Source organism: Spermophilus citellus (assembly GCF_964194105.1).
Source record: "Spermophilus citellus genome assembly, chromosome: 6".
NCBI classification, from domain to species: Eukaryota; Metazoa; Chordata; class Mammalia; order Rodentia; family Sciuridae; genus Spermophilus; species Spermophilus citellus.
Genome location: NC_138187.1, coordinates 8,593,047 through 8,613,637, shown reverse-complemented (window position 1 = coordinate 8,613,637; position 20,591 = coordinate 8,593,047). Strand labels below are relative to the sequence as shown.

General features: G+C 45.8%; 1 protein-coding gene across 1 annotated transcript in view; it reads left to right on the top strand.

The window, feature by feature from the left end:
• The window catches only part of RAB40C (RAB40C, member RAS oncogene family), a 35,320-nt gene that overhangs the window by 7,069 nt on the left and 7,660 nt on the right, over nucleotides 1-20,591 (top strand). Inside the window, exons 2-3 of the mRNA XM_081298332.1 lie at nucleotides 18,079-18,139; nucleotides 18,836-18,896. Coding sequence (XP_081154458.1) covers nucleotides 18,079-18,139; nucleotides 18,836-18,896 — 122 coding nt within the window. The remainder of the gene's footprint in view (nucleotides 1-18,078; nucleotides 18,140-18,835; nucleotides 18,897-20,591) is intronic.

Below are 20,591 nucleotides of genomic sequence, written 5' to 3'. Positions count from 1 at the left end.
CACATTGATTGAACTAAGCCACATCCCCAGCCCTTTTTAATTTTATATAGAGACAGGGTTCTTGCTAAGTTGATTAGGGCCTCACTAAGTTGCTGAGGCTGGCTTCAAACTCACGATCCTCCTGCTTCGGCCTCCCGAGCTGCTGGGATTATTGGTGCTGGGGATTGAACCCCGGGCATTGTACATGCAAGGCAAGCACTGTACCAACTAAGCTTTTTCCCCAGCCCCACAAGAAATTATTATATTGAATTTTTGCAAGAATTTGGCACAGACAGTTAAACACATAACTCATAATCAGCAAGTGAATAAAGCCAAGGTTATTGTCTGTGGGAACAGAAGGGTTTGAATTCCCCAGCCCTTTTTATCTTTTATTAAAAACAGTGTGGCAATTTCTTAAAAATGACCCAGCAGGGCTGGGGCTGTAGCTCAGGGACAGAGCACTTGTCTAGCATGTGTGAGGCACTGGGTTTGATCCTTAGCACCACATAAAAATAAAACAAACGAAATAAAGACATGCTGTCCATCTACAACTACAAAAAAAAAAAAAAAAAAAAAAAAACGCCCAGCAAACCAGACGAGGTGGTGTACCCCTGTAACCCCAGTGACTCAGGAAACCAGTGCAGGAGGACTGTACATTTGAGGGCATCTTCAGCAACTTAACAAGACCTTCAGCGACTTGGCAAGATCTTTCCTCAAACAAACAAATATAAAAATGAAAAGCACTGGGAATCCTCAGTATAAAAAAAAAAAGAAGAAGAAGAAAAGAAAAAATGTAGCTCTCTCTCACTCTGTACTCATCAGCAATGCATGAGAGTTCCAGTCACTAACTTCATGGCCAACATTTGATGCCATCAAACTCTCTTATCAGTTAACTTCATTGAGGTATAATTTAAGTACAAAACACCTATTTGCATTTAAAGTTTGGAATTCGATGAGTGTTGACATTTTTGAACATCTGGAAGTGTACAGAGAACTCTACACATAGTCCTCATGTAGACCACCCCTGCCCACTCTGGAACTGGGCATCTGCTGGTCTTTCTGTCACTGTAGATTTGCTTCATTTTCTAGATCTTGTGTATAATGGAGTCACACATATGAACCTCTATGGCCTCATCCGACATTTCCTGGGAGAGGGTTGCACCTTGTCATGGTTAGTGTCCTCCCTTCTTTGTGCTTTGTGGCCCATGTGTGTAGACCGTGGTGCCTAGGTCTGTTCTAAAGATGGGCTTTTAGGTGGCTTCTGTTTTGGGGTTGTTCTGAAGAGTGCATTTGTAGAAATTCTCACGCTTTTGGCAAAGTGTCTCTGCATTTCAGTGAGGGATTTGCCCAGGAGTGGATGTACTGGTTGTAGGGCATGTATATGCTTAGCCTCAGAAGACACCACCAGTTTTCCAAGCAGTTGAACAGTTTTTCCTCCAGCAGGATCCCTTGCCCTTTCCTTTCATTTCAGCCAGGCTGGTGCTGGGATACCTGTTTCTTTGTAACACCCATAGAACAATTCCAACCTCTAGAGCCACCTTTTGCTACTTAACTGTTTCCCAGTGGACTTATTTTTAGTTTGTATCCAACCCTATATAATAAAACAATGTTGCAGTAAATAGCCTTTTGTAATGTTTACACCATTCTGCTTCTTTTCTCTTGTTGCTCTACAGTGTTACCTTATGGTGCTGGAGGTTGTAAACCTGACCCCAGCTTCCCTGAGCTAAAATCCAGGTACAAGGTGTTGGCAGGTGCATTGCTTTCTGCAGGATCTGTAGGAGAGTCTGATTGTTTGCTCTTTGGGTTGTTAGCAGAATTGAGTTCTCTGCAGTTACAGAACTGGGATCCTTGTGTCTTTACTGGCTATAGACTGGGCCTGAGCTTTTAGAGGTCACCTGTGACTGCTTCCTCCATCTTCAGGGCTGGCAGCAGTGGGTCACATCCCTCTGATGCTTCTGATTTTTCCTTCTCCCTCTGTCTCATCTAACTAACTTAGATGAGGCTTTTAAGGAGTCATATAAATAAATCAGGTCCACCCGGAGAATCCAGGAGAATATTCCATCTCAAGGGCCATATCTTCACTTTGCCCTGTGAACTAACCTGTTTTTTTTTTTTTTAAAGAGAGGGGGGGAGGGGAGAGAATTTTTTTTTAATATTTATTTTTTAGTTATTGGCAGACACAACATCTTCGTTTGTATGTGGTGCTGAGGATCGAACCCGGGCCGCACGCATGCCAGGCGAGCGCACTGCCGCTTGAGCCACATCCCCAGCCCACTAACCTGTTTTAATCAATTTCTTTCTTTTCTTTTTTTTGATACTGTAGATTGACTCCAGGATTACTTTACCACTGATCTATATCCCCAGCCCCACTTTTTGAGACAGGGTCTTATCAAGTTGCCCAGACTGGCCTCGAATTTGTAATCCTCCTGCCTCAGCCTCCTGAGTAGCTGAAGTTATAGGCATGAGTCATTGCACCCTACTGTAATCTATTTCTTTATTTTATTTTATTTTTTTTTTTTAGAGAGTGAGAGAGGAGGGAGAGGGAGAGAGAGAGAGAGAATTTTTTTAATATTTATTTATTATTTTTATTTATTTATTTATTTATTTTTTTAAAGAGAGAGTGAGAGAGGAGAGAGAGAGAGAGAATTTTTTTAATATTTATTTTTTTTAGTTCTCGGCGGACACAACATCTTTGTGTGTATGTGGTGCTGAGGATCGAACCCGGGCCGCACGCGTGCCAGGCGAGCGTGCTACCGCTTGAGCCACATCCCCAGCCCTGTATTTCTTTATTAAAATCATTTTACAAACTTAAATTTACAGCAATAAACCACTGTTCATCAATACCCACGAAAAAGGAATGCAAAGATTTAAGAATACTTGCTTCTGAGCTGGGATTGTGGCTCAGCGATAGAGTGCTCCCCTAGATGGGCGGGACCCGGATTTGATCCTCAGCATCACATAAAAATAAAAAAGGCATTGTGTTGTGTCCATCTACACCTAAAAAATATTAAAAAAAAAAAAAGAATACTTGCTTCTTAGCTGGGCTCAGTGGCACATGCCTGTAATCCCAGTGCCTTGGGAGGCTGAGGTAGGAGGATCACGAATTCAAAGACAGTCTCAGCAAAAGTGAGGCACTAAGCAACTCACTGAGACCCTGGGTTGCTCAGTGGTCAAGTGCCCCTGAGTTTGGGGGTACCAATCCCTGATAAGGCCCCCCCCCAAAAAAAAGAATACTTGCTTCTTGTCAGGCATGGTGGCATATGCCTATAATCCCAGCAATTTGGGAGGCTGAGGCAGGAAGATTACAAATTTGAGACCAGCTTTAGTAACTTAGCAAGACTATGTCTCAAATTGAAAAATTTTAAAAAGGGCTGGGGATATAGTTCAGTGAAAGAGCACTTAACGTAGCAATTTGAGAGGCTGAGGCAGGAGGAGTACAAGTTCATAGCCAGCCTAAGCAACTCAATAAGACCCTGTCTCTAAATAAAATATAAAAAAGGGCTGGGGATGTGGCTGAATGGTTGAGTGTCCCAGGATTCAATCCTGGTACCAAAAAAGACTACTTGCCTAGCATGCACAAGGCCCTAGTTTCAATCCTCAGTACCAAGGGGGGGGGGGAGACAAATACTTGCCTCTCTGTGGATGTAGTGGCACAAGTAGGATGTCCCCGCTATGCTCCTGACAACATGATGCTGTCTGAAGCAGTAGGATTCAGGAGCACAGTGACCTGGTGCATGGGCTTTAAGAATTCCTAAAGTTGTATAATTTTCTCAGCCATAGTGCCAGGCTCCAGAGCATGTTCTTTGCCTGGTTTTCACATGGGGCAGTCCATGGCATCAATTCCCCTTAGACTTCTAGAGCCCAGTGTGTTCACTGTTGTCAGGGCCCAGTTCATCCATTCCATTTCTGAAATTACTGCTCAGTCTGGGTCAAACATTGCATCATCGAGGTAGAACACTGTTTTGATCATCTTTTTCGTCACTGTGATCAAAAGACCCAACAAGAACAATTAGAGGGGGCTGGGGATGTGGCTCAAGCGGTAGTGCACTCGCCTGGCATGCGTGCGGCCCGGGTTCGATCCTCAGCACCACATACCAACAAAGATGTTGTGTCCGCCGAGAACTAATAAATATTAAAAAATTCTCTCTCTCTCTCTCTCTCTCTCTCTCTCTAAAAAAAAAAAAAAAAAAAAAAGAACAATTAGAGGAAGAAAAGCTTATTTGGCTTACAGTTTCAGAGGTCTCAGTCTGTAGACAGCCAACTCCATAGATCTGGGCCCAAGGTGAGGCAGAACCTCTTGGCAGAAGACTATCGTGGAGAAAAGCGGCTCAGAACATGGCAGTCAGGAAGCAGAGAGAGCTCCACTCACCAGGGACAGAATATAAACCCAAAAGTCATGCCCCCAGTGACCCACCTTCTCATGCCACACCCCACCTGCCTATAGTTACCACCCAGATAATCCTTCAGTGGATTAATGCAGTGATTATGCTACAACTCATAATCTAATCACCGCCTCTCTGAAAATTCTTGCACTGTCATATCACACATGAGCTTTGGGGGGACACCTCATATCTAAACCATAGCAAACACAAAAGGGTCTCTCAGTTCCTGCACCAAAAACACCTTGGTCAGCTGGAAATCCTTAGTTTCAGAAGTGACAACCAATTATCTCTGCTTGGAGTGGGCCTGCACCTCTCCCACTGGGCCTCTACAGCACCAGTGTGACTGACAATGTTGGGACCAGTCACCAGAAAGGCACACTTTGATCACCTCTTGCAAGACTTCCTTGTAAGGTTCTTTTTGTTGTTGTTGTTGTTTTTAAAATATAGATTTTTGTAGTATGGGTCAGAAGAGAGTATGTGTACTTTCTGCTAGGTATTATGTGGTCTGGTTGCATTTTGCTGCAGCCTGTTGGTTAGCTTACAGTTTCTATGGGTCAGGCTTGCTTGGGTCCTCACAGAGTCTCAGGGCCTCCCATAGGTGCTAACTGAGGTGTTAGCCAGGGCTGGAGCTCGTCTGAGGATTGAGTAGAGAAGGTTGCCTTCTAAGCTTAGCTCCTAGTGAGCTGTCAGCCACCCTCAGTTCCTGGCATCTTCATGGGGTGCCTTACTTCACAAAACCAGTCAGTCAGAATCCAGTCTCATGAAACAGTCTTGGAAGGAATATGCATTCATATTCTGTTGATCAGAAGCAAGCCTCAGGTCCTACTCACCCTCCAGGGGATGAGTCCCAGAAGCCAGCCCTGGCTCCTGCCTCTCTGCCCTCAGCAAGCTACACCAAGTTTCAGCTCTTGGAGCTCCTGCAGGCTCCTCTTTTTTTTTCTATGCATGTGGCTCTTTTCTTCTGAGGAGGTCAGAAACCTCCCTATGCAGGTGTGGACAAAGCATCTTACCCTCAGGGTAAGGCAAATGAGGTCAGATGGATTGCATGGAGGGTCCCCAAACCAGTGTGGGGAGCCAGTGTGCACATCCCAGATCCTACCTGGAAGTGCTGGCCCTTTCTGAGCCTCACCTTGTAAGAGCAGCATGAAGGCTGGCACTGGCAACCTTTGCAGGGCCTGACCTGGGCTGGCCTGTGAGCCCACTACCCTCTACACCACCATTTCATGAAAGACTTTCTATCTCTGGACACATGATCAAAGCTGCTTTTTCCTCCCAAAGAAACAACACACCAAGGAACAGAGGCCACCTCTCCTGGGGCATCAGCTTTGGACATTGTGTTGAAACCCACTGGTGCATACTGCATTCAGGCAGTCTGACATGGGCTCTGCTTTCTGGTAAGAAGGGACCTGCACACAGCCTCCAACAACTGGCTTGGTGTGGCCCTCCACGCGATCCACCTGTCCTCACTTGCCTCCCTACAAGGGTGAGGTGCTTGGCCCACACCTGCTCAGGGGAGGTTTCCGCCCTTCTTAGAGGAGAGGGAAGCTGCACAACAGGAGTAACCTGTTGGGGATGGAAATGTTCCCTTTCCCCTGGACACTAGCATTCTACTTTCTGGTGCTCAACTGAAATGCACCCTCTTTTCTCCTTAATCTGTTTTTTTTTTTTTTTTCTCATTTTCTGTTCATTGTGACAAATAAAAACCTCTGTGACTCTTAATTATGTTGGAAAGGGGAGGAATAATTACATATTTATTCTTTTAAAAAAATTTTGTAGTAGTAGATGGACAGAATGCCTTTATTTTATTTATTTATTTTTATGTGGTGCTGAGGATCAAACCCAGTGCCTCACGCATGCTTGGCAAGTGCTCTGCCACTGAGCTACAGCCCCAGCACTACATGTTTATTCTTGCCCTGTCTTCCATAAAGGCCCAAACCTTAGGCAGAACAAGGCAGCACGTGTGCATTGTGTGTTCAGGGGACTCACTCCTTGCCTGTTGGGTACAGGTGGATCTATACTGACTCTGACTCTGCAGTGTCATTAGGTTGGAGCTGCCGGCCAGCTTGTATGTAGTGGGTCTTCACTCTGACAGATCCCTGCTCCGGTTAATCGATTTATGTGCAGAACACAGAGAGTCACTAGCACAGTCTTTCTGCCAGGAACTGTCTGACAGATGCAGAACAAGGCACACTTTCTACTTCCACTTGCCTTTCTTCGGAGGGCTCCACAATGCAAGTCTGTAAGAATTGAGACAGTACACCTCAAGGGAATTACAAAGTGCTCAGGAGAGGAATAACAACATTACACAAAAAAAAAAAGAGAACTGAAAACTCTCAGAGGTCAGCTTAGTCCTGATCTGATAGCTCAGCTTCACTCTTGAGGTATATAAATCAATTTCTGCAGGAAAGTGGCTGCCTGCAGCAGATTGTCACTCAGGTGACCCTCACAGGCCCCGCACTGCCCTTCCTCCTGTGCTTCTCCAGCAACTGTGCTTATAGCTCCCAGGAAAACAGGGCTCCATGAGCTATGTTCAACTTTCCAAAACACCATTGAAAACAAAGTCACATTCGAGAGAAAGTTGACACTTCAGTGATCTCTTTTTGACTGTCATTCCTCCATTGCCCTTCTGACTGGTGCTATGAAATATCCCTTCAGAGAGTACCTGAGTCAGCAGCCTGGTGATTTTGATGCTCCTGCCTGTCTAGCCTCCCTCAGGCTTCTCCTGGAGTAGCCAAAGAGCAGCCATGTGCTTGTCACTCACCTTTCTGTAGTTTGTCCTCGATCATTGCCAAAGAACTACACATGGGGACTGGCAGTGCAGGGAGGCCTGGATGCCAATTTGAGATTGTCCCCTGTATGTGGCCTAGGCCCAGGGGCCCTCTTAGACAGTGGCTTGCAGCCTCCCCTTCTCTATCCTGCAGCAAGATGCAGACAGTATAATTTTGCTAATGTACACAATTGAATGTGCCTGTGTACACACACATCTGTAATGCAAAGCAGAAAGAAATGGGATGTAAATTGTGACATAATCCTTTGTATCATGTGTGAGGAAGGGGCAGGCAAAGTACATCTCGTGCCTGTGTTATATGGGATTTCTTTTCCTAGAATGGTGAGCAGTTCTTGGCAAAATCCTGAGCAAGGTTCATTCTCCCATGACTATGCGGCATTGGCATTCCTGGGAAACACAGTATTAGCATAGGACAGAGTCAGGTCCCACCAGACCCCTGGCACAGGTATTTCCCTGTATGAAAACTTGACTGGGTGTTTGCACATTTGTGGGTCTCAGGACAGTTCCTCATGGTACAGAAGAGCCACATACATGGTGGTTCAGCTGATATCTCTAACCCATGCCTCCTAATCTCAGGACAACAAAAAACTATTCCACAGATTCCAAACACCCCCTTGGGGTATGCAGCTCCCACAAGAGCCACTGCTGAAGCTCATGGTCTAGACAACAGTCAGGCTTGATTACCATCAGCTCCCAGAATGGTGCTGGTGTATCATAGAAATTTAAGACTCTTGTGTGTAGTGAATTGCCACTGCCTCAAAAACCCCCTAAACTAACAGCAAAGACATTTTAAAAATATGGGAGTCTATAAGGTGAAAGAGGTCAGTAGTTTGGGAAACAGGGTATGCTCCCACGGCCGAGTGAGGGCTGCACAGAACCCCCTGGACTTCGTTTGAAGATGGGCTGAAGTCAGAGCAGGTGTGTGGGAGACTGACCGGGGACACATGAGCCGTGGACACCAGACATTACCAGGGATGGTGAGGGTGGGGAAAGCAAGGAACTAGGAGTAGCCTGACCCCAAATCTGTTCTGAACAGGGGCCCCTGCACCCCATTCCAGCACTGGTGGATAGGAGCTCACGGCAGGAGCCATGTTTTTACTGCACAACTAGTAGTCAAGAGAAATGCCCCAACAGCTCCCCTGTGAACACCCAGTTCCCAAGCCAGAGCCTCATATCTTCCCACAACTTCTCAGGGTCACTCTTTGAGGTGTGAAGGAACAGCCAAGGTCACCAAAAGGACAGACCAAAGCAGAGACACAAAAGGACCTCAGAGAGCATCTCACCATTAGTGTGCTGGAGCCAACTACCTTCAAGAAGAGAAACAAGGATACTATCAGGAAGGACATCCAGACTCCAGAGAGCTTCTAGAAGTTACAAATCAGCAGAAGTATTTAAAACCACCATAGAAAGGCTAGAAAATAAAATTGAAAACAGAACAAAAAGAAAGGAAAGATCAGACACCTAGGCAGTTATCCCAGTGGTCACTCTGGCCAGCACAGGTCAAGATGACTGATAGCAGGTAGGTGTGTAGAGGGATAAACTGAGGAGTACAAGCATACGGAGTTACCCAGCACCAGGGGTGTGGAGAACTGCACAGAGCACTCGGCAAAGAGGTTGTCCTAAGAGCTGTTAAAAGAAAAAGGCCCTGGTGGAGGATGAGGAATCAGACAGCACTGGCCTCTCTGGGAGTCACTAAGCACCTGGCAGGACTTGGGAATGACATTGCAGGATTTAGGCTCATGTAATTTTGGACAGGGAGGTTGCAGCCATGTGGTACACACAGCCAGGAACTCTGGCTGATGACTTTGTTCTCAGGAGTGAGGCTGGTGTTCTGATCTCCCTGCTTCAGTTTCTTTCTGAGTCTTATGATGATAGTGCTTCTGGAGTCTTATAAGTACATGTGTTAGTGGAGGTCTGCCAAGAGGTAACAGCTCACCAGGGTCAGGTGAGCTAGAGGGCCACTGGGGTGGACCTGAACTAGTGGTAAGGCCTTCAGACCCACCTAGAGCCCCTGGCACTCGTGAAGCCTTGGTATAGACTAGCTGAAGGCCCTAGAGAGGCACCAGCCCTTTCAGGGGCCTTGCCTTTTTAACTGAACAGTATATTATCTGATATCCTTAAAAAAGAGTGATTTTGAGCTGGTGTCATGGCTAGTGGTAGAGCACTTGCCTAGCACATTCTAGGCCCTAGGTTCAATCCTCAGCACCACATAAAAATAAAGGTATTGCGTCCAACTACAACTGAATAAGTAAATAAATATTTTTAAAAATGAAGGGAAAAAAGGTGGCACAAGAATGGATGGACAGGGCTGGAGATGTGGCTCAAGCGGTAGCGCGCTCGTCTGGCATGCGTGCGGCCCGGGTTCGATCCTCAGCACCACATACAAACAAAGATGTTGTGTCCACTGAAAACTAAAAAATAAATATTAAAAAAAATTAAAAAAAAAAAAAGAATGGATGGACATGCTGGGGCTTTGGCTCAGTGGTAGGGAGCTTGCCTGGCATCTGTGAGGCACTGGGTTTGATCCTCAGCACCATATAAAAAAAATAAACAAAGAGTGGATGGACCTCTGCATGGATGACATCCAGACTCCAGCTGCTTATGGCTTTTCCTGGGGGCCCCAGCAGACCGGCCAGCCTGTGCCCAACACAGCCCACCATGCTCCTGGCACCTGGGCACCAGGCCTTGTTACAGTTCATTGCTCTGCCTCCAGTAGCTGTACCCCTCCACCCTCTGAAGCAGCCTCCACCCATCATCCCCACCAGAGAGTTGCTCACTCTGAAGCATTGGATAAATGATAATTGCTCTTCTGAGAAACCTCCCCAGACAAGGGCTCCCTTCCTGGTGGCCCTGGCACAGCCCTGCTAAGTGGACTTTCATTAGCCCTCTGGGTTCTACCTTTCCTACTGGACTCTCTGCGGCCACCTGGTGCACCATCCCCTCAGCACTGTGCAGTGAGCATTGAAGATATTGCAGACCAAAGACTGAAATACTAAAAGTGTCTGGTGCTTATGGTAAGAAAGGCCACGTGTCTGATGGAAGGTTAGGGACCCTGATTCCTTCAGTAGCTGTGAGCCTTCACTTGGCAAGCTGGATACAGGACTAGGGGGAGCTGATTTTGGATTTTGAAGAATAGAAAAAAGATGCTTTCCAGAGGAGAGCCAGCTTGTCTTCCTGGGCTTTGGAAAGAAGGGAACGGCTGGTGAGGGCTGATGGCAAAGCCACCTGCCTCATGTCACCTACTGCTGGCCCCTGAGTTATAGGCCCAGAGACATGGACATCCGTGGGACCTATTCTGTGTGTATATTCAGTGCAAATGTGCTGCAGGAGCCAGCTCACTTGGTCATCATGAGTTGCTTGTGTAGCTGGGCTGGTTCTATAGTGCAGTTCTGTTCTGAATGCTTGTGCCATGCAACTTTTTAACTTTCTTTTGGAATGGGTCTGACTATGTTGCTCAGGCTGGTTGTGTGCTCCTGGTCTCCCACCTCAGCCTCTATAGTGCTGGGACTACAGGCTCCTGCCACCAGGCCTGGAATAGAACTCCTGATAATGACTTGTTTTTATTTTTATTTTTGGTGCTAGGGATTGAACCCAGGGCCTCATGCATGCTGAGCACATGCTCTACCCCGGGGCTACACTCCCAGTCTCACCTTTTTTTTTTTTTTGGTACTGGGGATTGAACTCGGGGACCCTTGATTACTGAGCCACATCCCCGGCCCTATTTTGTATTTTATTGAGAGACAGGGTCTAACTGAGTTGCTTAGCATCTCGCTTTTGCAGAGGCTGGCTTTGAACTTGTGATCCTCCTGCCTCAGCCTCCTGAGCTGCTGGGATTACAGGTGGACGCCACTGCGCCCGGCCAGCCTCACCTTTTGTGTGTGTGTGTGTGTGTGTGTGTGTGTGTACGGGGGATGGAATCCAGGGGTGCTCTACCACTGAGTACATCCCAGTCCTTTTTATTTTATTTTGAGGCAGGGTCTTGCTAAATTGCCCAGGCTGTCCTTGAACTTGTGATTCTCCTGCCTCGGCCTCTCAAGTCGCTGGGATTACAGATGTGCTTCACCATGCCTGACCACCCCATCATCTTTTAAAAAGCAGCTGAATGTTTCAGGACTGATGGGAGGATGAGGGGCTGTCAAGGCTGGCCATCACTCCCGGCCTACAGCCCTGTTTTGGCAGACCACTCTTCACAGTTGATATGGGTCTGGGAGATGGAGGTAAGAGGACAAACCAAGCTTGAAGAATGTACTTGATATTTTTTGATATCCATGACTAAATTTCCCAGGTAAAAGTGGTAACCCAGGAACTCTGTGCCCTCCCTAGTCTCAGCTGGTTCATGAACCTGTCCTATCTGGACCCTGCTGTCTGCTTTGGGACCTGTTGCCCTTTCACCTCAGTGCAGATCCTGTTGGGCCCATGCCGCTTGGCCTTCCTGTTCCCTTGAGGCTGTGTGTGCTCTTCTCTTGGAGTCAGACTTGCTCTGGAGTTGCATCTTGGGGCTCAGTGGCCTTGGGTTACCAGTGGTAAGGCCCTTGGTAGACTGTGCTCAGAGGAGTGGCCACTAGGGAGTCTTGTCCATTTCCAGCATGACTGTTATAAGTCTAGATCATTCCACGCCTGTGTTTACTGAGCGCTATGCTACCTGGGAGTGTGGGACAGCTGAGTGTGTGCTGCACACAGGTGGCTAGGGAGCAGGCACTCCCTTCCTCTAAGCAGCCCCCTTCTCAGTGTCTGGGTCTGATGCCCAGGCCATAGGGTCTCTATCCCAGAAGAACTCAGGGCCCTCAAGGGGCTGGGCTCCATCCATCCTTTGTCTGCTGTAAGAGCAGTGAACGCATCAGGTAGGCCTCTGGGTGTCACGCAGTGAGCTGGGCCAGTGGCAGGATGGCCTCGAAGTCCAGCTGAGGTCTTTGTTTCCAGTGGTGGTGATAGGTGTGATATGTGAGGCATCAGCACAGCTCTTTGTGCCCCAGGTCTCTTGGTGACAAGCGTGGTCTCTTCCTCAGCCTTTCCTGGGTGCCCAGAGCTCTCCTGCAGCAACTCTGGCTCTTTGGCCAGGCACAGAGCCACAGTGCCCTCTAGTGGTGGCTTGGCAGCAGGGCAGCACCTTTCCTGGGGGGACAGGTGGTAATTCTGGTCTCAAGCAGGCACCTCAAAAATCACTGTTTGCAGCACTGTCCCTCATGGGTCTCTTGTGGCACCACCGCTGTCAGCACTGAGTTTCATGTAGGATAGAACTCCAGAAGCTTCCTCCAGAAAAGCAGAGGGAAAGTTGAGGAGAAGGGGGTGGAAGAGGGCTTTGGCTGGGCCTGGGCAGGTCTTTCCCTGAGGGTGTACATGAGATGCCCTCACTTTTCCTCATCCTCAGAGATCTGATGTCTCAACGGTGTTGGAGCACACAGCTCAGTGGTATGTGGATACTTGTTCTGTCAGCAGTTGTACTACAGTCCCTGGTGCATGGAAGACTCTCTTTTCCACGCCCTTGCCACACTGGCCCTTCGTTTCTTTCTTTTATTTTTATTTTTCTGTTTGGTACTGGGGATTGAACCCAGGGCCATTTAACCACTGAGCCACATCCCAGCTTTGTTTATTTTTTTGAGAAAGGGCCGTCCTAAGTTGCTGAGGCTGGCCTTGAACTCAAAATCCTCCTGCCTCAGCCTCCCAAGCTGCTAGGATTACAGACATGCATCATCATGAAGGAGCAGCTTGGTTCTGACTCACTTTTCCTGGCGATATTCCACATTTTTTTTAGTTATGCATAATAGTAGAATATATATTAATTTTATGGTAGTTTTTAAAATTTATTTTTTAGTTGTAGGTGGACACATATCTTTATTTTATTTTTATGTGGTGCTCAGAATCAAACCCAGTGCCTCGCGCATGCTAGGCAAGCGCACTACCACTTGAGCCACATCCCCAGCCCAGTAGAATATATTTTGACATGTTATGTACACATGGGGCATAGCTTCCCATTCTTGTGATTGTATGTCATGTGGCATTACACTGGTTATGTATTCATATATGATTCATTCCACTGTCTCAGCATGGTTTCTTGTGCTCAGTGGCTATTGGTGTATCATCTTTGGGGAGGTATCTATTCAAGGCCTTTGCCCATTTTTAATCAGGTTGACTTATAGAACTCTCAGTTCTTAACAAAATACATGATTTACAAATATTTTCTTCCATTTTGTGAGCTACATTTTTCTCTCTGCTGATACTTTTTATTTTTATTTTTTCCTTTTTAGTACTGGGGATTGAATTTAGAGGCACTCAACCACTGAGCCACATCCCAATCCCTATTTTGTATTTTAGTTAGAGACAGGGTCTCACTGAGTTGCTTAGTGCTTTGCTGTTGCTGAGATTGGCTTTGCATTTGTGATCTTCCTATCTCAGCCTCCCAAGCTGCTGGGATTATAGGCATGAGCCAACATGCTTGGCCTTATACTTTTTTAAGAATTTGTTCTGATTAATCATTGTACATGACAGTAGAATGCACTTTGACACATCATACATAAATGACATATAATTTCTCATTCTTCTGGTAGTACACGATATAGAATCGCCGGTTATGTAGTTGTATATGTACATAGGGTAATAATGTCTCATTTGTTCTACTATTTTTCCTACCCCCAGGCCCTCTCCCCTCCCTTCACTCCCCTGTACCTAAAGTAACTATTCTTCCATAACCTCCTCCCCCATTGTGAATTAGCACCCACATATCAGAGAAAACATTTGGCTTTTGGTTTTAGGGAATTGGCTTATTTTGCATAGCATGATATTCTCCAGCTCTATCCATTTACCGGCAAATGCCATAATTTTATTCTTCTTTAAGGCTAAGTAATATTCCACTGTATATATATATAACATGCTTCCTTTATTCATTCATCTGTTAAAGGACACCTAGGTTGGTTCCATAGCTTAGCTATTGTGAGTTGAACTGCTGTAAACATTGATGTGGCTGCATCACTGTAGTGTGCTGATTTTTTTTTAAAGATAGAGTGAGAGAGAGAGAATTTTTTAATATTTATTTTTTAGTTTTTGGCGGACACAACATCTTTGTTTGTATGTGGTGCTGAGGATCGAACCCGGGCTGCACACATGCCAGGCGAGCTCGCTACCTCTTGAGCCACATCCCCAGCCCATAGTGTGCTGATTTTAAGTCCTTTGGGTATAAACTGAGAAGTGGGATAGCTGGGTCAAATGGTGGTTCCATTCCAGGTTTCCTGGGGAATCTTCATACTGATTTCCATAATGATTGCACTAATTTGCAGTCCCACCAGCAATGTATTAGTGTACCTTTTCCCCCACATCCTCACCAACATTTTTTATTGCTTGTATTCTTGATAATTGCCATTCTGACTAGAGTGAGATGAAATCTTTTTCTTTTTAATATTTTTTAGTTGTTAATAGATCTTTTATTTTATTTATTTATATGTGGTGCTGAGGATTGAACCCAGGGCCTTGCACATGCTAGGCAAGTGCTCTACCACTGAGCCACCTCCTCACCCCAGAGATGAAATCTTTTTTTTTTTTTTTAAGAGAGAGTGAGAGAGGGGAGAGAGAGAGAGAGAGAGAGCGAGCATTTTTTTAATATTTGTTTTTTAGTTCTCGGCAGACACAACATCTTTGTTGGTATGTGGTGCTGAGGATCGAACCCGGGCCGCACGCATGCCAGGCGAGCGCGCTACCGCTTGAGCCACATCCCCAGCCCAGAGAGATGAAATCTTAAAGTAGTTTTGATTTGCATTTCTCCAATTGCTAGAGATGTTGAACATTTTTTTCATATATTTGTTGATTAATTGTATTACTTCTTCAGTGAAGTGTCTGTTCAATTCCTTAGCCCATTTATTGGTTGGGATATATATGTATATGTGTGTGTGTGTGTGTGTGTGTGTGTGTGTGTGTGTGTTTATTTATTTATTTTTGGTGTTAAGGTTTTTGAGTTCTTTGTATATCCTGGGGGTTAATGCTCTATCTGAGGTGCTTGTGGTAAAGATTTTCTCCCACTCTGTGGGCTGTCTTTTCACATTATTGATTCTTTCATTTGCTGAGAAGAAGCATTCCCTCTAAAAAGTGGAACAAGACAAGGATGCCCTCTTTTACCACTTCTATTCAACATTGTCCTTGAAACTCTAGTCAGAGTAATTATATAGGAGAAAGAAATTAAAGGGGTATGAATAGGAAGAGAAGAACTCAAACTATTTGCCAATGACATGATTCTATATTTAGAAGATTCAAAAAAAATTCATCAGAAAACTTCTGGAACTAATAAATGAATTCAGCAAAGTAGCAGAATATAAAATCAACACCCGGGGCTGGGGATGTGGCTCAAGTGGTAGCGCGCTCACCTGGCATGCATGCGGCCCGGGTTCGATCCTCCAGCACCACATACAAACAAAGATGTTGTGTCCGCCAATAACTAATAAATAAATAAATATTAAAAAAAATAAAATAAAATCAACACCCATAAATCAAACATGTTCCTATACATCAGTGATAAATCTACTGAAAGAAATTAGGAAAACTGCCCCATTCAAGTAGCCTCAAAAAAAAAAAAAATACTTGGGAGTTAATCAAAAGAGGTGAAGGAGCTCTACAAAGAAAACTACAGAACACTAAAGAAAAAAAAAAATGGAAGAATACCTTAGGAGATGGAAAGACCTCCCATGCTCCTGGATAGACAGAATTAATGTAGTCAAAATGGCTGTACTACCAAAAGCATTATACAGGTTTAATGCACTTCCTATTATAATCCCAATGACCTTCTTTATAGAACTAGAAAAAGCAGTCATAAAATTCATTTGAAAAAATAAGAGACCCAGAATAGCCAAAGCAATCCTCAGCAAGAAGAGTGAAGCAAGAGGCATCACAATACCAGATCTTAACTATACTACAGAGCAATAGCACCAAAACCAACATGGTATTGGCTGTATATCAAAACAACAAGGTTTTGATATACAGTCACTAATTTGCTAGGCCAACAGATGCCTGAAAGGAGCTCCTGATGGCTGAAGGGGTGCCAAGTGGTCTGCCTGCCTGGATAGAGCCATACACACACAGTCATGCACAGACACATGCACAAAAAAATAGATATGCAGAGGTATAGAGACAGACACATGCAGAAGCATGTGGACCCACAAAAATAGAGAAACACACAGAGATATAGAGACATGCAGAGACACAGACAAAGATATAAAGACAGACACACCTACAGATATACAGACACCATCGTTTGAGAGTGATGTGTATGTTTAAAATGCCCTTTTCCGGGCTGGGGTTGTAGCTCAGTGGTTGAGCATTCACCTCACGTGCTTGAGACGCTGGGTTCAATCCTCAGCTCCACATTCAAAAATAAATAAATAAAACAAAGATATTGTGTCCATCTACAACTAAAAAAAAAAATTTTTTTTTAAATGCCCATTTCCAGCCCCCTTGGAGCAAGGGTTATAAAAGCTGAGAACCTGCCAGACACCATGGTGCAGTCTATAATCCCCGTGACTTAGAAGGCTGAGGCAGGAAGATCACAAGTTTGAGATGAGCCTCAGCAAGTTAATGAGATCCTGTCTCAAAATAAAAAAGGCTGGGGGCTGGGATTGTGGCTCAGAGTGAGAGTGGTCGCCTCGCACACGTGAGCACTGGGTTCAACCTTCAGCACCACATAAAAATAAAGATATTAAAAAAACAAAACAAAAAAAAAGGGCTGGGGATGTGGCTCAGTGATAAAGCATCCCTGGGTTCAATTCCTGGTACAAAACAAAAAAAGGAGAACCTGATATGTTTAAGGCTTGTATGAATGAGGACTGAGCACTATGGGCAGGAGCTATGGACAGGGTTCTTGTTGCTTATATATTAAATGTCCAGTGTGGCCTGCTCTAATCAACTTCTCTGGGACTGACTTTTTACACATCAGTGTTTTTTTTTTTTTTTTTTTTAAAGAGAGAGTGAGAGGAGAGAGAGAGAGAGAGAGAATTTTTAATATTTATTTTTTAGTTCTCGGCGAACACAACATCTTTGTTGGTATGTGGTGCTGAGGATTGAACCCGGGCCGCACGCATGCCAGGTCAGCGCGCTACCGCTTGAGCCACATCCCCAGCCCCACATCAGTGTTTTTGTAAAAAAAAAAAAAGAGGGCTGGGGATGTGGCTCAAGCGGTAGCGCACTCGACTGGCATGCGTGCGGCCGGGGTTTGATCCTCAGCACCACATACAAACAAAGATGTTGTGTCTGCCAATAACTAACAAACTAAATAAATAAATATTAAAAAAAAAAAAGAAAAAAGAAAAGAAAACCTCAAGACATAGTAAGCATAGGTCTGTCTTCTGGACAGCTCTCCAAAGAAATGGCACTTGTGCGCAGTATGCACACCAGTGATCCCACGCACTTGGGAGGCTGAGGCAGGAGGGGTCTCAAGCTCAAGAGAGGTCTTGACTCAAAATCAGAAGGGCTGGGATGTAGCTCAGTGGTGGGATGCTCCTGGGTTCAATCCCCAGTACTGCACACACAAGAGGAAGGGAAGGAGGGGTTGGGAAGGAAACAACATCTTTAAGTTACCTCATCCTTGATAATGCTCCAATTGTGAGTTCCTGGGGCCACAGCAGGCCTTTGAGAGTTTAGCCTCAGAATCCACATTTAGTAGGTGAAAGTGGAGGTGAGCCATGTCCTTCCAGCCTGCCGGACTCAGAGCCCCTGGAAAGGCTGGTGTGGCCAGCCTGCAGCCATTGCCTTGTCCTGACCTCAGCACTTGCCTTGTCCTGTGGTTGCTGTGTGCAGGTGGGCTGGGCTGGGGCCACAGGGAGTACTCCTGCCCTATTCCCCAGCAGGTTGCAGGGAAACACTTTTTTCCACTTTGCAGCACAGGCTCAGTTGAGGAGTCTGAGCTCTGGGGAGGCTGGTTGCTGAGGGTTGCCATACCCCTGTGCTTCTTCACAGGGATTGACTACAAGACAACCACCATCCTGCTGGACGGGAGGCGTGTCAAGCTGGAGCTCTGGTAAGTTGGGGTGTTGGGTGGAGACGGGGAGCCATGGGGTAAAATAGGAAGGCACCCTCTTTATATCCTGCTTGTAGTTGCCATTTAAACAGGCCCTGCTCAAGCAGGGAATGGACTCTGTTCTGAGATAGGAAAACAGGAGTATTTAAGGCATCTTGTCCTGACAGGGCCCATGCCCTTTTTGCCCCAAAAGACTTATTTCCACAGTGGCTGATGCTGCCTCTCCTGGCATTTTCCTGGGCTATACATTAAAGAACACATTTCATGGGCTGGGCTGTGGCTCAGTGGCAGAGTGCTTGCCTAGCATGTGTGAGGTACTGGGTTCGATTCTCAACACCAATATAAATAAATAAAATAAAGGCCCATCAACAACAACAACAAAAAAACATTTCCCAGAACTTCAAAGTCTGCGACAACAATTTCATTGGTCTCTGGGGTTCTCCAATAACGTCCTGGACTTCCAGGCCCAAGTGGGACTCATTGAGCAGGTAGACAAGGGCTGCCCTCTTGGTCTGCCTCTGTGATGTTACTCACCGGGCTGGCATGATCTGCGTAGTTGGCATCTTCCTGGCATACCCTCTCTGCGCTTCTCTGGCTCCCTCACCTGGCTTCTCCAGGATGTCCAGATGAGCTGCTGAGCCAGAGCGGAGGACATGACCCCTCACTCAGGTCCCTCTGACTCCCTATGTGTTTCAGGGACACTTCGGGCCAGGGCCGGTTCTGCACCATCTTCAGGTCCTACTCCAGGGGCGCACAGGTAAGACCAGTGACACTCTCTTGCTGCTTTTCAGATGGTTTCTTGTGACCTTTTCTGGTCAGGCAGGTGTCCTGTCCAATATCCAAAGCACATTATTCCTTTTTAAGGGATTTTTTGATATATGAACATCAGGCTTTCCCTGATAGCCTGTATATTAAATGTCCAGTGTGGCCTGCTCTAATCAACTTCTCTGGGACTGACTTTTTACCCATCAGTGTTTTTTTTTTTTTTTTTTTTTTTTTTTAAAGAAAACCTCAAGACATAGTAAGCATAGGTCTTCTGGACAGCTCTCCAAAGAAATGGCACTTGTGCGCAGTAATGCACACCAGTGATCCCACGCACTTGAGAGGCTGAGGCAGGAGGGGTCTCAAGCTCAAGAGAGGTCTTGACTCAAAATCAGAAGGGCTGGGATGTAGCTCAGTGGTGGGACGCCCCTGGGTTCAATCTCCAGTATTGCACACAGCCATCCTCCTTGACACTCTTTCTGAGCGTGGAAGCCTCCCCGCAGTGTTGACTATGTCCTCAATGCACCTGCTTTCAGTGTCCCTGTACAGTGCATTGCTATTCTCAAGCTGCGGCCAGTGGCCTTCTGCCTGGTGCTTTGGAATGTGCCCTGAACATAGCACAATGGCCACAGCACCCTCCCCGAGCTATTGAAATACATCTTGTTTTTTTTTTTTTTTTTTTAAAGAGAGAGTGAGGGGGGGGGAGAGAGAGAGAGAGAGAGAGAGAGAGAGAGAGAGAGAGAATTTTTAATATTTATTTTTAGTTCTCGGCGGACACAACATCTTTGTTGGTATGTGGTGCTGAGGATCGAACCCGGGCCGCACGCATGCCAGGCGAGCGTGCTACCGCTTGAGCCACATCCCCAGCCCAAAATACATCTTGTTAAGCTGGATGTGATGGCATCACCTGTAATCCCAGCTACTCTGGAAGCTGAGGCTGGAGTCCATGAGTTGGAGAGTTGGAGGCCAGCCTGGGCAACATTAAAAAAAAAAAGGGGGGCGGGGCTGGGGATGTGGCTCAAGCGGTAGCGCGCTCGCTGGGCATGTGTACGGCTCTGGGTTCGATCCTCAGCACCGCATACAAAACAAAGATGTTGTGTCCGCCGATAACTAAAAAATAAATATTAAAAAAATTCTCTCTCTCTCTCTCTCTTTAAAAAAAAAAGAAAAAAGATTATGTGTGTGTATATATATATATATATATATATATTTTTTTTTTTTTTTTTTTTAACCCAGGATACTTTATCATTGAGCCAGATACCTATAGCCCTTTTTGTTTATTTTGAGACAGGTTCTCACTAAGTTGCTTAGAGTCTTATTAACTTGCTTAGGCCGGCCTTGAGCTTACAATCCTCCTGTCTCAACCTCCCAAGCCACTGGGATTATAGGCATGTGCCACTGTGTCCAGCTTTTACATCTATTTTTAAACATATTTTATTGGGAAGCCAGGGTTGTGCTTAGTGGTAGAGCACTTGCCAGCATGCGTGAGGCACTGGGTTTGATCCCCAGTACCACATAAAAAATAAAAACAAAATAAAGGTATTGTGTCCATCTACAACTAAAAAAAATATTTAAAAAAATGTTTGGGGCTGGGGATGTGGCTCAAGCGGTAGCGCGCTCGGCTGGCATGTGTGCGGCCCGGGTTCGATCCTCAGCACCACATACAAACAAAGATGTTGTGTCCGCCGAG